The 16,379-nt window shown below is 41.2% G+C and overlaps 1 protein-coding gene across 1 annotated transcript; it reads left to right on the top strand.

The window, feature by feature from the left end:
* The first annotated feature begins 3,036 nt into the window (after positions 1-3,036).
* On the top strand, positions 3,037-12,354 carry PRICKLE1 (prickle planar cell polarity protein 1). Its single transcript, XM_009286246.1, has 7 exons — positions 3,037-3,168; positions 5,405-5,518; positions 6,361-6,498; positions 6,993-7,196; positions 7,524-7,710; positions 7,852-8,715; positions 10,076-12,354. Exons 1-7 carry the CDS (start codon positions 3,037-3,039, stop codon positions 10,930-10,932), a joined length of 2,496 nt encoding a protein of 831 aa, XP_009284521.1. The 3' UTR covers positions 10,933-12,354.
* Positions 12,355-16,379: the final 4,025 nt, after the last annotated feature.

Below are 16,379 nucleotides of genomic sequence, written 5' to 3'. Positions count from 1 at the left end.
CTTTCAACCTGCCCTGTATCACCGGGCAAATGGCCTGTGGGTCTGTGGTTTTCTCTTGTTGGAGCTGGAGCCTGTGCTGTCTGAAATGGATGGGTCAAAGGTGGCCCAGGCAGGATCAGTCTCCGTGGAGAAGCAGCGTGGTCTCTCTCATACCAATGTCTTGTCTTCCTTTGGAATTAGGCAATGCTCCTGCACTTACCTTTGCTATGCTTGAAATGCCAACATTGCCCAGTGCTGCTTTTTGCCCTGTAGAAGTAGCACGTAGCTTTAGTGTTCAAAAATCCTCAGAAAAGTTAACAAGTCTGCATACATTCAGATTTTGTTTTGTTTCCTTGTCTTTCAAGAGAAGAAAGTAAGTCAGAAGTTAATCTTTGATCTTACGGAGAAAGGTTCTTGAACAATCAATACGAAGCAATTACTTAATTACCTGTGTGCTTGTGAGTGCAGGGTGCCGTGTGAGCGGGCCGGGGTACAGCCTGCTCCAGTGCCCCGGGACTGGCAGAGCTGAACCTGTCTCTTTGCCTAAGTTACATTTCAGATCCGCTTCCTGTGGTGCGGTTGAGGTCGGGCTGCCTAATGAAATGTTGGCAAAGATGTTTCATCTAGTGACTCCTTTTATTCCTGGGTTATTGGGCAGTTCTTGAGTTCTTGAGTCAAGTTCTTGAGAAGTGACAGTCTGACCAGCACAAGTTCTCATGATGCGATGCCATAAGAATTGGAAATACCAGCTTAGGCATCAGCAAGTGGCACGTTATTGTAAACCAGATATCTATCTCCTTCTGAAGGGAAATTGTAAAACAGTTCATCTGCTGCTAAGATCATCTTGGAAGGACTTGGGCTTCTCAGTGATACTCATAATGATTTTATACTTAAGAATTATTTGGGTATAGATGATGCGGGACACAAGCTGCCAACCTGAGCATCCCCATCCATCTGCAACAGTGAGCACTGTTGCCTTTTTTTGCTAGCAGTGATTTCTTAACTGCATCTCAGTATTCCTCCATCCCTCCTCCCCTGCCCCCCCCCAGTTTTATACAAACAATAACAAAACCCATACCTGATGGTTGACTTCACTTCTTCTAGTACGTGGAGAGCGGAAATGGTTTTGTATCGCTTGTCTTATTATCTGTTTCTGAAGGAAATTAATTCAGGGGATCTAGTACATACCAGGGTGTCTGTCTTTATATTTTAAATATACAGGATTGAGCTTTTAGTTTGGTTTTACTTGCCTTCCTTGACAGAGGTTGTAATATGGTGATGCTAAGCTTGGAAGCTGTTTCGCTAGCCTTCAGTTGTTCAGCTAGAGTAAGATTTCAGAAATTTGCCTGACAGCTGACAAGCTTTGTGGAAATAGCCTGTTCTCAAAGGGGAGGTTGGCAGGTTTGCTTGCACCGTCAAATATTAAATGAATCTTTTATTACAGTGCAGCTATGCAGTGTAATAGAAGTATGTTGGCATCTTAGCAGTGCGCCAAAAATAGTGCATATGTTTTCGAACCAGAAGTTTTTGGAGTAAAGTTAACAAACAAGTTAAATTCTTTGAGCACTAGTCCAGTGGAAGAGTTAAGTAATCCCATCTCTTCATATTGGCTGTGGGAATGTATAGACTTCTTGAAAATGGGGGTAGACAGATTGTGTAATACCGAACATCATCATTTCTCCGAGTTTGTAGCTTTGGATGCATGTGGCCACTTTTTATTGAGCAGGTTTGGGTTTACATGCTGAATCAACAGAGCCTGGCACTAACCAGTGCCTCACACTTGAAGAAGGAGAAACTCCTGTTGAGTTACTAGCAGAATACTTGGGTACGCGGTCTTAAATCTTTCTTCCACCTGTGATCTATCAGCAACTTATTTTCTCTAATACGGTGGTGATGAGACTGGAAATGTAATGTGGGACCCACCAGAAGTTTTTAGATTGCTCTCTCCTTTAGACCCACCAGCAAGGTTATATGTCAAGGAGATTAAAATTTTCTACAGCTCAGATCTAGCATTGATAAAATTGCATCTGTGTTTAGATGAATAGGTGAAAGAATTGCCTAAAACAGGGAAGGCACAGCTCGTGTAATGTTGTACTGTAAAAGCAAGCTTGTTTCTAACCCCAGTGGTCAGGATGTCTGTCATGGTAGGATACGTCCTCCTTGCTTTTGGTAATCTGTATTTCACTGAAATTCCTGGTCTGAATTTCCTAAGGACTTCTACTAGAATTAATGTAAGATATTTATCTTAATAAGCTTTTTACTGCAGAATGCTATGGATGTTGGCGAGAGCCTTCTTTGCCAGTTGTGACTCAAAATGATCCCACTGATATTAAGCTTTGCAGGCTTCATGAATCAACAGAAGGATCTCCCTGTAGGGTTTTAAATTAACAGAACAATTATGATGTATTTTACAGAGCCTAATCTGGCATAATTGGATTTCAGATATTTAACTGGACCAACACCCTTCCGCTCCAATAGAGCTAAAACAAAGTTCTCGAAGGAATCCAGCACACGATCACTGCTCTGTGCCTACCTTGTGAAAAACAGGATGCTACTTGCACAACCGTCTTTCCCCAACAATTTCTTTAGTTTTTGACAAGTGGTTGTCATGTCTTTTGTGTTACTAGATTGGTGGTAGTAATGACTTCAGGAAGAGCTTGTGTCATTCCTTTTGTTAGTATCTGCTCAATGAGTCTTTCCTAGATATACCTACATATAACCTGTGATATGAAACAAGCAGAAGTATAAAAGATGACAAGTGATAATATTGAAATACATGTTGGTTGCCAAACGTGATAGCGTGCATCTAGTTTTCTTTTTCTGGAGTAGTTTTATTTTTATAACTCTTCTAAGCACTTTTGAATTGCTTGTAGCAAGTTGTAATGATGTTTCAATCATTTATTGTTCTGGGCAACACAAGGAATGCTAAACTGTTGTAAGATCATTTACACTGATAATTAGTCGTTGCATGTTCAAATTTATTAAAGCTCTGTTAATCTCTTCCTCCAGATCAATTGCTTGATGAGCTGCAGCTGAAATATTTAACGCTTCATACTTATGCCATCGGAGATGGAGCCCAAAGCTAATAATCTCGTTTTCGGGTGTCAGCGAAGCTCAACATCTGACGATGACTCTGGCTGTGCCTTGGAAGAATATGCCTGGGTCCCCCCAGGCCTCAGACCAGAACAGGTACTGACTCTGCTTCTGCATTTTTAAAATAAGCCTTGTAAGGACTGTCTAAGGGAGTGATACCCTGCCTCTACAAGTCTAGTTAAATTCTTTTAATATATAAAACTTAAATTCATCTAGAACTCTTCACTTCTTGTTTTGTTTCCTATTCCAATGAGGCTGTGTTTAGGGAGCTTAAAATCCTCACCACTGAGGAGTTTTATGTTCCAAAAAAAAGTTCCCAGTCAAGATTTTTCAATAAATATGTGCTGCAGAGGTATGTATTGTCAAGTCTAAAAGCAGCATAGAAATTTGCTTTCTCTTTGAAATAAGTTATTAGGTTAAATTAAAGCTCATGGCATACCTCGTGACATTGTGCTACTTGGCCAGTACTTCACTGCACTTGTACAACTCTTTAAATAATTAGGCATTTGACAACTAGAACATGTATGTTACTACACCACACATAAACAAAAATGTTCTGTCACTGTGACAGGTAGTAATGTATTTTACGCTTGTTTAAATAGTTGTACGCCTGCCATTTGTTCATGCCAGGATTTCTCTTGTACGGTCTCTGGAGCTGACATTCGTGGGTTGGTTGGGCTGTTCCTTCCCCTCTCCCCTTTCTTCTTTATCTTCTACAACATGACAGTAGTGGAAATAAAAGTGAAATTATGAGTAAGCTGAGATCAAAATGAACCTCTCATAGTGTTCATTTACTTGATGATATTGCAGCTGTGCTGAAGCTGTGTACTCAGTAATACCCAGTGTTAAATGGGTAGAGTGGCTTTGTAACGTTTGTTAATGGAGGCAGAGCAACCCTCCTTCAGCTGGCAAGCTAATACAGTCCATAGTTACGAAGGTGCAGAAGATGTCTCCTTTTTGCTATGCAGAGATTTTCTTAATCATGAAAAAAGTAAAAAGTCAGCAGGAGTGGCAAGTAATAAGATATTTTTAGGGAAGCTTTTTATCACTTACTTAAGCATATATAAGAATCCTGATGAATCGAACCTTAAGGCGAACAGCAAGCTAACGTTCTGCCAGAACAATTAAATGACATAAAACACCCTCATAATCCAGCTAGCTCAAACTCACTAAAGGTTTTTTCCTAAGAAGAATTACTTATTTTGAGAACGGTGCAATAGACTTGAGAAAAGGGCATAAAGTATCTTCAAAGCTTCACTTTGTACTGCATGTGTTATCTTTTCCTACAGCTTCTTGAAATACAGTCAGTAGTAAGTGGGCTTACAGTAGACTTCTGATGTTTAAATTTTGGTTAAATGAAGACCAAATCATGTTTCGTACAACCTTTCCCTTGCTTCCTGAGTCAAGTGACTGATTACTGCTTCTTTTTTATCTGTCTTGCACAGTAATAAGCTGTTGACCTGAGCATTATTTAAATCTGGATGGCAAGTAATATTTTTGCCAATAGTTGGCTCTTATTTACAGCCCCAGGCCTCGTGACAAGCTGGAAACTGCATAGGAAAAACAATAAATCTGTAGCTGTTCCACAAAAATATTTTTTGCCATTGGGCTTTGTCATAGTGTTCATTACAGCTTTCCTGTCATAATTTTCTTCTGAAAAAAAAAAAAGTGAAGATTGATAGGTGTGTACACCTAATATTGATTTCTTTATCAAAAACATGCAGCCTGTGAAAATTTCGTAGCTAATTTGCATCTGATTGAAGTGTGGCTGGATCCAGCCTCCTCCCAAGGGAAGGATGTTTCCACCTTCTTACCAAAGCCCACATGGAAGCAATGAAAGCTGATGCTTTGGGTGAACCTGATCAGCGGGAGACTACAAAACAGCTTTTGTCTCAACAATGTGTAAAATGCAGAGAGCAAATTAAATTTGTTTATATAGTGGCTGTTTTCTGGAAAGCTTCATGCCTTGTGTGGTAAATTGCAGAGGGAAACTTGGAATTTCCACGGGGTTGTTGACCAGCCCTGAAGGGGGTGGGAATAATGAGAACATTAAATGTGCATAATTTATGATACCCCCCTAATTGTCACTGCAAATTGCATTCCAGAAAAGCAATTCAGCAGCTGGGTGCTAGTTTTATCAGAGACAATTCAGGTTTGCTGAGCTGGTTCATCTGGGTCTCGTATTTTCAGCACAAACCCTGTCACAGGTCTAATGTAGCGTAACCTTCTTCACTCATAAATGAGACCTGAGATAAAACAGTAGCTGAAGGACGCTTGCAGCGCTTGGGTGATGTGTCCCCCTCGGTCTGAACTCTGCGTTCCTCCTGGTCAGGTCCAGCTGTATTTCGCCTGCTTGCCAGAGGAGAAGGTCCCTTACGTTAACAGCCCTGGAGAGAAACACCGAATTAAACAGCTTCTCTATCAGCTGCCACCTCACGATAATGAGGTAAATACAGAATTTAGGGTGCACCGTCAGGGCTTAGGTCTCCCTGGTGGCTTTTAGGTGGAGAATTACCTACCTGTGTATTTATTACAAGCCTAAACTGTGGCCTGCAGTGGCATCTGACCTATAAAGCAGCACGGTGTGTACACTGGGTCCATTGTTTAGCTGTCCGGTTGGCTTGTGTGCAGATAAGAGCTGTCTGGAAGGACGCTGCCTTTGCTTGTTAGGGAGGCTGGTGTCACTGCAATAAACTTAACACAAGTTGGTTTTATAGTGTTTGCAGCCACCCACCAATTACCAGGAACCTACAAATTCCTGGAATTGCATTGTAGCACACAAAAAGGATGCTTTGTGATAGTAAAAGGTTCGCATCTCAGATATGCAGTGTAATTTGGAGTAGAAGTGGAAATAACAAACAAGCTCTTTGTAAGGAAAGGGGGCGGGGGTGTCAATACTTAAGATCTTGTGTATACTGCAATACTTAGTTGTGGGCACTTAGCCATAAATCTAAAGGACAATGTTATGGCTGATTTAGGTTCATTCCATTATTTTAGGATAGCAGCAGGTTTTGGTTTGGCTTTTTCAAATCTTATTTCTTGCCTAGACAACTTCTTAGTTTAGCATGGTGGGTTTTTTTTCCCCGTAATGCAAAGTCTCTCTCCGTACTGCTTTTGTATTATGCCGTATTAGCTAAATATTAAGATGGTAGAGAAGACGAGTTGGAAAAGTTTAATGATGATTGCCAGCACGCCTGATGAATTTCTTGCATATATGCACTTACTTATTAATCTGTTACTTTAAAAGCTCAGTATCTAAAATAAGTTCTCCTGTGTTTTCACTGGAAGGTGAGATACTGCCAGTCTTTAAGTGAAGAAGAAAAGAAGGAACTGCAGATGTTCAGTTCTCAGCGCAAAAAGGAGGCACTTGGCCGAGGCACTATTAAACTACTCTCAAGAGCAGTGATGCATGCGGTTTGTGAACAGGTAATACTGCTGGTGCCACAAGCCAACTAGCGGGCTGAATAATGTAAAACTACAGTATCTCAATATTACGTGTAAGCTTATCTCTGTCTATGTTGGAACGCAAAAAAAAAAAAAAAGAGTATTTCTGAAACTGCATGTAAATAGAAAGAAGGTAGTGCTTGCTTAAGCAAAACACAGCCTTTGATACTGGGAATGAACTGAATCTTTGATATATTTCCTACTCAAAAAAACCTGTTGCTGACTCATACGTAAGTAATGCCAAACGGAAAACAGGCATATTCTTAAAAATGTTATGTATAAAATAAACTTCTATTCACAAAAGGTTTGTTGATGCACAGAGTTTGTCTAGACCAAAATGGAGAATATTTTTTTCCCTCTTGTCAGAATTTTGGAATAAAACCTGCATATTGGGTTTGGTGTTTTAACTTAGTTTAAATGCTAGAAGCTAGTAGTTTGGGATGGCAAGTGTGTTCACTTTCTGGTTTTGTTCCTAGTGTGGTACAAAAGTTAACGGCGGTGAAGTTGCAGTTTTTGCCTCGAGAGCTGGGCCTGGTGTGTGCTGGCATCCCTCGTGTTTTGTGTGCTTCACATGTAACGAGCTGCTCGTTGACCTTATCTACTTCTACCAAGATGGAAAAATTCACTGTGGCAGACACCACGCTGAGCTTCTCAAACCTCGATGTTCAGCCTGCGATGAGGTAAATAATTCACGTTTTACAGCCAGTCTACACTCCTGTTGTTCAGGTAACAAACTGCATCACTTGGGCAATTACTAACTTCAGATGCATTTGTTTAAGAAGTCAGGACTCCGCTGCATAGATGTGTTTGAAGGCTGAGGGGGGGATTCATGTCTTGTCAAATTGGCAATATTACAAGCAATACGATGGTATTTAGAAAGCGCATACCTGTATTTAGAATTGAATCTTGTAGATTGAATTAGAAAAAGGATCTGTAAAAATATGCCAAAATAGCATCAGTGAGGTTTTGGCCACTTAACTAATAGTTTACTTTTTATCTCTGAAAAGATCATTTTTGCTGATGAGTGCACAGAAGCTGAAGGTCGCCACTGGCACATGAAGCACTTCTGTTGCCTTGAGTGTGAAACAATCCTGGGTGGACAGAGATACATCATGAAGGATGGGCGACCATTCTGCTGTAACTGTTTTGAATCTCTCTATGCGGAATACTGTGAGACCTGTGGGGAACACATTGGTAAGTCTGTCCTTTTTAAGCATTAAACTTACAAATTAAGGGAAAGCCAATTTATGAAATTATTTCACATTCCAGAAGTATGGATCGTGCAAGTGATTTTTTCTGGAGAAACCCAAAGCATTGCTTTTTCTCCCTTTCCAGGTGTTGACCATGCTCAGATGACCTATGATGGACAGCACTGGCATGCCACAGAGACTTGCTTTTCTTGTGCTCAGTGCAAGACCTCTTTGCTTGGCTGCCCTTTCCTTCCAAAGCAAGGGCAGATTTACTGTTCAAAAACCTGCAGCTTGGGAGAGGATGTTCATGCCTCCGACTCTTCTGATTCTGCGTTTCAGTCTGCTCGATCCAGAGATTCCAGGAGGAGCGTCCGCATGGGAAAAAGCAGCCGGTCAGCCGACCAGTGCCGCCAGTCTCTCCTCCTGTCGCCGGCCCTCAATTACAAATTTCCTGGCCTTTCAGGCAATGCCGATGATACTCTTTCTCGTAAGCTGGATGATTTAAGCCTTTCAAGGGAAGAGGCAAGCTTTGTTAATGAAGACTTCTGGAAAGGAAGAGTAGAGCAAGAAATGCCTGAAGACCCTGAAGAATGGGCTGAACACGAAGACTACATGACTCAACTTCTTCTGAAGTTTGGTGATAAAAGCCTCTTCCAGCAGCCTGCTGAAGTAGACATTAGATCAAGCGAACACTGGATTTCTGATAGCATGGTCAAGAGCAAGTTGGACTTGAAAAAAAATAATCCAAGCCTGGCAAGTAAGAAGTATCAATCAGACATGTACTGGGCCCAGTCACAAGATGGCTTGGGAGACTCTGCCTATGGCAGCCACCCCGGCCCTGCCAGCAGCAGGAAAATCCAGGAGCTAGACATGGAACACGGGGCGTCAGGATACAAACATGACCAAACACCGTGGTATGGAGGTTCACTTGAATGTTTGTCTGACCTGAAACAGCAAGAACAAAGTGTTCGAGACTCAATGGATTCTTTGGCTTTGTCTAACATAACAGGTAATGGGGGAAAAAAATGAATGGTTTTGATGGAGAGGTCAACCAAAGCATGCATGTTGGAGTATTTTGAACTAAGACTTTCCATATCTGTGATTTCTAAAAAGCTTTAGTAGCAAGAGATGCATGTAAAGTAGGCAGTAGCTTTTATCAAGCACATATTCTTCCACAAGATATATTTCTGCTACTTAAATTCTATTTACATTCTTCTCCTTTCCTTTGAATTCTTTCCATAATGTTAAACAGATAAGAATGGTCTTGGACTATGCATTTGTTATATACAAACCACCGCTTTAAGCAAACGAAGATTTATTTGTTTCCATACCTTAAGTACAAGAAGTTGCATTATATACTAGAATAATATTAAAGATAATCTGCAAAACACTTTAGGTAATTTCCTGATTTGCTTGTAAAAATATGTAGAAAATCTGAAAGGATGGTAACCTTCTTAGCCTTAGGAAATGAGGTTTATCTTTCTCCATTGACTAAAGAGAAACTGATAATCCACCTCGTCAAACGTGATTGAAATTAGCCAAAGGGATAAAAGTCAGATATGCAACTGTCTGTGTGTTTGTGTGTGTTAACCTTCCTTTCCTATTTCCCTACCAAAAACCCAAGCCTGAGAGTTAGGTACGAGAGGCCCATTTTAAAAGTTGTCCTATCCTCTTCTCCATTCCTTTCCTTCTGTAATCTGAATTATTGTAGCTATACTCGTGTAGCTCAGGACTGACCACGTGCCGTAATGAGGGAACTGACGCGGGGAGCTTGGTTCAGGGGGCATGGGAGGAGGAACTAGAGGTATGGCACTTGGGAACGTCACAGGCAGATGACGCTGCTGTTGTGGGAATGAAGGGTCATTGGACACAAACCTGGAGTAAACCAGGCCCGCTTACTGCTGATGATTTTTGGAGGGTAAGGATCCTTCTTTGCGAGGCAGTAAGCCTGGCTTTCCTGTAGCAACGGCTGGAATACTGAATTTAGTGATACCAGAAACATGAAATATTTTAGCCTTAAAAATGGCAAGCACGGACCGTAGAATAATTTTAAGTAATTCTTTTTTTCTTAGAGGCTTAGCTGTATGCGTGTTAGAGCTGTTTAAATATTTTAAACTCTCTAAACTTCTTCTGCTTTTGATGTCCTCCTAATGTTAGCGAACTCTTTGGTAATCAGAGCTAATACTTAAATGTTTTAAGTCAAAACAAAGCCTAAGTCTTCTATGAAGCTAGTCCTTTTGGTAGTAGTTCCAAAAAACACTAACAAGGTCTGCTTTACTGAAAAGAAATGTTTAATATTTTGTTGTAAGACTTATCTCTTCGACAGACCTCTCATTTTCCTTCTCCTCCTTTCTCCGCTCCCACCACAGGGGCTTCGATGGATGGAGAAGGCAAGCCACGGCCATCTCTCTATTCTTTGCAGACTTTCCAAGAACTGGAGGTAGAGGACTGTGAGAAAATGAGCAACATGGGAACTCTGAATTCTTCAATGCTCCACCGGAGCACAGAGTCCTTGAAGAGCCTGAGCTCAGAGTTGTGCCAGGAAAAGGTCTTACCGGAGGAAAAGCCAGTGCATATGCCTGTACTGAGAAGATCTAAATCCCAGTCTAGACCACAGCAAGTGAAGTTTTCCGATGATGTTATTGATAATGGAAGTTACGAGAATGTTGAAATACGTCAGCCTCCAATGAGTGAAAGGACTCGTAGGCGTGTGTACCATTTTGAAGAGCGTGGCAATCGGCCTTCTCATCATCGTAGAAGAAGTAGGAAGTCTCGTTCAGATAATGCACTTAACTTGGCCACAGAAAGAAGGTGCTCTCCAAGAGAGAGATTTCGTTATTACTCCCCTCAGGATCATGAAAAATTTATTCAAAATAGAAGCTCACGTGAGATTCGGGCGTATATCCAAAATGCGGAGCTGTATGGACCATATGCCCATACTAGGTCTGATTATGCACTGCGGAATCAGGTGGTTGATAAATTTTTTGGATTGTATGGTGAGGAAGATGACTCCTGGTGTTCAACTTCATCCTCATCATCCGATTCTGAAGAGGAAGGGTATTTTCTAGGACAGCCAATTCCACAGCCACGATCACTGAGATATCCATACTATACAGATGACCTTTCTGGTCCAACTACTGCGTTATCTAGTTCTCAGTTTGGGCAAAGGACAACCAAATCAAAGAAGAAGAGGGGACACAAAGGCAAAAACTGCATCATTTCTTAATTCGTTTTTAACAGTTGGGAAGACCAGTCAACTCCGTAGCTACAGTTTGAACCACAGCTTTTTATATTAATAATTGTACTTAGGCAAGTTGCTAAGGTTCTTCATGCTTTGCCAGTGTAAATGATAACCCTGCCAGAGTTTACATTGTACAAGTAACATTCAGAAATGTCACCATGCCAAATGATGATCTGCTCAGATATTGCTAGGTTTACATATTATGTTTCAGCTGTCAAAATAGTGTTACTGCAGTTCTTGATACAGGCGTTTTGTAGGCATTTTATTTTACGCTCGCTATTCACCTACGTTGAACTATCTGAGAGAGGGGATTCAACAAAGATCAATAAATAAAATCGTCAGTCCTGTGCTGTAGCTATACCCACACAGGGTGATCTTTGACTTTTTCCTCTTACTGCCAAGAAAAAGAAGGCTCTGTACTGTGCCCTTTCTTCACTGATAAAGCTCACTCTTCCTCCTTCAAGGTTCCTTACAAAAACTGGACTTTTTTTTTTTTTTCACTTGGGAAAATGCTCCTTTTCCAAAGAGGCCACTATTAAGGAGGCAAAAATCAGAGTGTGGGAGCTGAAGTGCTTGAGGCCTTGATGTATCCTAAAGCAGCACTAAATGGTTGATACGTTTAACTTTCACAATACACTTCCCTCCACCATTTTTTAAGGATTCAATCCCTCTGTAAGGGTTTGGGGTCTTTTTTTGTGCCCGTTTAAAGGAAGATCTTAATTCAGCTGCTGGAATTGGACTTAGCTGCCAATGAGTGGTGATGTTTTTTAGGCCGTGCCCCGCACCCCCCAGCAGTGAAAGAGAGAGGTACAACTGCTGGAGTCCTTTGCTCAGGCATGTAACCCCATTTAAGTCAATGAATCTACTTACGTAACAAATACTTTCATAAGGGCTTAAAGGATTAGGCTCCAGAATTCTGTCTTTTCAAACGCATTATCCAGGTTTTAAAATGTATTAGCTGCAATTTTAAATAAAAACCCATTGATATTTATAATGTAGTATTTCATAGGCTTAAGTGTATTCATAATTTAACAGTGCAAATACTAATGTACATACTGTACAGTTAAAATTTTAAAAGCTGAATATTTTTATATCCCTGAATTTGAAGAAGTTTGTTACAATATCAAACTAGATTTGTTAGGGGTTTAACAGCAGCATTATGGATGAACTATTGCTTGTGTTTTAGTCAGGGGTTTTAAGTTGAAAAATACTGAAAAATGTTTAAAGCAAAACAGCTTAATTTTGTCTACTAGGTATTAAAAGCTCTGTATGCATGGTGGGGCTATGTAAATACTCTCTAAACTATGGCCCTCTTAATCTTGCAAGTGTTATTTATGGGTCAAGCAAAATGTAAACTATATAAATGTAAAAACCACACAAGCCTGGAATATATCAGTACAACAAATAGCAACTCCTGGCAAGTGTTATTTATGGGTCAAGCAAAATGTAAACTATATAAATGTAAAAACCACACAAGCCTGGAATATATCAGTACAACAAATACGCAACTCCTGTGGATGTGGATTTTTTTTTTTTTTTATTATTATTATTATTGTTCCCCTCCTTTCCCAAAAGCAGTTTCTGAAATTCGCTTACATAAAGGGAGATGCTGGGTGGTTCTAGAAGGCAAGCTGGCAAAAAGACCTGTAAAGTAGTAAGTAATCTCAAAAATTGCCTTGAACCCGTATGTGGAGCAGGAGCTATTTTAAGTTATAATAAACTTCTTCCACTGTTTTAAAGAAAGGGCAGAAATTTGTTAGTTGAATTAACAGTGACATCCACCAATTAAGATAGATAGTAAACGCTAAAGCCATTGGCTTTCTGACCACCTGAAGAAAGGTAATTAATAAAATAACAGATGCTTCCTACCGAAAAAGCCTGGCAGAATGAACTAAGCTTGCCCTTCTTGAGGATGTCGAAGTTTGGAAATAAAAGCAGCTAGACGTAAGGGCGGGAATGGACACATGAGTATCGGCTTCCAGCAAAGAAAACGAAGCTGTTGCTAAGGCTAAATCAAACTGGCAGTTACTTGCTTGTATTTTTCAGGGTAAAACAAGCAAGAGCTCCTTTACTCCCAGAGGTGGTATTCACCGTGTAAGTCGGTCTCTTTTCTAGTACAAGCAAGTCTTGTGTACAGGAAAGCTGATCAAAGTAATGCCATGCTGCATTGCATGGGCCAATGGGCGGCTCGTGGGAGGCTTCCAGCTGGCGGGCTGCCGTGGTGGCTTAGGCAGCTTTTGCTTTCCTAGCAGCCAAATGCCTGTTGTGCTCAAGTATATTACAGCCAGGCTGCCGGGACTTACAGGACTTGAGGAGAGACGCTGACTTGTCAATGCTTTCCCCAGGATGCTCAAACAGTGATGGGGACCTTCCATTCTTACCTGCATTTCCAAATGCAGGGAACCAGGATCCTCAGGAACGAAATGCTGGGCTGCTCCGGCTGTGTCCATTTTGGAGCAAGTAACTGTCTTGTGGAGAAATGCTCCACCGGTGGTAGTTCTTCTGATCTTACACCATCTTCTGGGATACAGCATATGTACTCTCCCAAAGTGCAATGTCTTACGGAGTATTATAAAAGATGATAAAAGTTCTCCATAGATTGTCAGTTGCTTCTTAATACTTTCTGCTTTAAAAAAAGCAACCAACTATTCAACACAGATCTCTAAAGCGTGTCATTTACAAACTATCATCTTCAGAGTTAACTTTCACATTACCTCCCACTAAACCTCAAAATAAATGAGCGGAAAGATGTACCTCTTCCCCATGCCCTTATACAAAACCCAAGGATAACTTCGGGCTAAAGGTGTTGTTGCCGGGGCACTGGGAACTCGCTGCTCCTGCAAGGGCTCTGGGTACTTCAAAATGCGTGATGTAAATAATGACAGTTCCCCTCTCCCACCACCACTGTCTAGATTGTTATTTTTCAGCTGGAAGCTTTGGCAGCGGACAGAGGCCTTTCCTTGTCCTCAGTTTTACTCAGGAAAAAATGAGTGGCACGTTTGTCTGTGCAAGGGGGTAATAAACCTCCTGTATGCAGTGCTGCTCTCCCTCTAAACAGCAGCGATTCTTCCAGCCCGAGGCAGGAGCTCTGACCTATTTTCCCTCAAGACCAGACTCGGCCAAGGAAGGTAGGGTTGCACGGCACGATGCCTAGGGGAGCAGTGCTCCAGCGTTGTTGCCTTCCAGTGGTTAAGCAGCTTGTTCAGAGCTAGTTTAGATACCTCTGCTCTGAGGCACGTACCTCTCCCTTACCTATGCTGGGCTGCAGGACCACAAGTAATTAAGAGCATTAGAAAACATTTAGACAGCTTTGTTTTGCTGAGGGATGGACTGCTGAGAGACGTTCATGTCCGGGAAAGAATGACGGGTACTTGTAACCACGCTTAATGAAGGATGGGCTAACTTGTATTTTTATCCACTTTAAAAATTATACAGTTTAAAGATGGCTATACAACTTTGTTTAGTTTTTTCAGCTTGACAAAAAAGATTTCTACTTCATTATTTTTTATCACTTCCTATGAGAAATGTTTCTAATTGATTCTTCTACCTTAAATATAAAGAGAATGGTAATGGGATACAGTGTCTGCTACCAGCACAAGACTCGGATGCAGTCACCGTAGCTGTAAGTTCTGTGTTGTGTTATTAGAAGTAGTACCTATATTCCAAATGGAGCTTATACCCCGGTAGGCACCTAAGAACCACAGAAGGGTAAAAGTGAGAAAACTTGAGATAAGAGATAAAGACAGTTTAACAGGTAAAAACACAAATAAACAAAAAAAACAAAACAAAAAAAACCCCCAGTGATAAAAAACCCCAGCTGCTCCACCAGCCAAAAACCCCCAGTGATAAAAAACCCCAGCTGCTCACCACCAGCCAACCGATCCCCAGCCAGTCCCCGAGCAATAGCAGCCCCAAAAAAATAGCGATTTTATTGCTGAGCATGACGTCATGTGGTATGGAATATCCCTTTGGTCAGTTGGGGTCAGCTGTCCTGGCTGTGTCCCCTCCCAACTCCTTGTGCACCCCCAGCCTACTCGCTGGTGGGGTGGGGTGAGAAGCAGAAAAGGCCTTGACTCTGTGTAAGCACTGCTCAGCAGTAACTAAAACATCCCTGTGTTATCAACACTGTTTTCAGCACAAATCCAAAACACAGCCCCATACTAGCTACTGTGAAGAAAATTAACTCTATCCCAGCCAAAACCAGCACAACCTTTACGATAGTGAGAAATATTAGGCCAATACATTATCCTCATCAGAAGAGGAAACCTTGCACAGAAAACGGGGTCGCAAGGAACCGGTCCTTCTCTGATCTATAGCATCAGCTCCTTTCATATCTGGGTTTTATTCCCAATTTTCACCCTACCTGCTTATGTTGTCACTCAAAGCTGCCAACTCACCCAGTGAGATAACAGATCCGTTCAGAACTGCTCCAGCCTCGGCAGATAGCACTGAATTTCCACGCTCCTTTCCTTCCTTTTCCTCTTCCCTTTTTATTCTTTTAAGGGTATCTGCACATTAATGAGCCCTAGGAGTAAGGGGTTTTTTTTTTCAGGAGCTCTTTAAGGTGACGAAGAAAATAAATTCCTCCAGCACAGCATCTGGTTCCTTCCACCAATGCTCTTCCTACCCCTTTCCAGGAGCCCCATCGAGGCTGTCCGTGAGACCAAGGACAACTTTTTACATTGATATGAAATAAATCCAAAGTATATGTATGTTTGTTTCTACAGGAAGCAAGACTAAAAGCCACGTTTCTTGCTTAAGTTAAGTGATCGGCATAATATTTTACTTACATCAACAGAAAGCATACATCACAAAAGGTTAAATGTGAACATTCAACATAATGACAAGTATTAAATGGAAAACCAGTTACCTATCACTCCTGAATGTGAATTAAACCTTTCACAGAAACAGCACTTTTATAAAAAAAAATTCAAGAGGCTCCTTAGTTCATGAGTAAAATTTAATCCATTTTTAAAAAAATGTCAGATTAAGCTAAGGACAACCTAACAAACTTCTGAAAGATCTTACTGACCTATTAGCTAATCTAAAACACCAAAGAATATTGGCTGACAGGTCAGGCTCAAAGAGTTACAGTAAATGGGGTTACATCAGGCTGGCGGCCAGTCACCAGTGGGCTTCCCCAGGGCTCAATTTGAGGGCCAGTGGTCTTTAATGTTTTTATAAATTATATGGACACAGGAGTCAAATGTACATTAAGTTTGCCAACGATACTAAACTAGGAGGAGCTGTGGACTCCCTCGAGGGCAGAGGGGCCTTACAGAGAGATCTGGATAGACTACAGAGCTGGGCAACCACCAACCGTATGAAATACAACAAGAGCAAGTGCTGGATTCTCCACCTGGGACAGGGTAATCCTGGTTATATGTACAAATTGGGGGACGCAAGGCTGGAGAGCAGCCCCGCGGAAAGAG

This window comes from Aptenodytes forsteri, unplaced genomic scaffold (genome assembly GCF_000699145.1).
Source record: "Aptenodytes forsteri isolate BGI_AS27 unplaced genomic scaffold, ASM69914v1 Scaffold103, whole genome shotgun sequence".
In the NCBI taxonomy this organism is placed as follows: Eukaryota; Metazoa; Chordata; class Aves; order Sphenisciformes; family Spheniscidae; genus Aptenodytes; species Aptenodytes forsteri.
The sequence above is the reverse complement of the archived record's forward strand: the minus strand, read 5'-3'. Positions and strand labels throughout refer to the sequence as shown.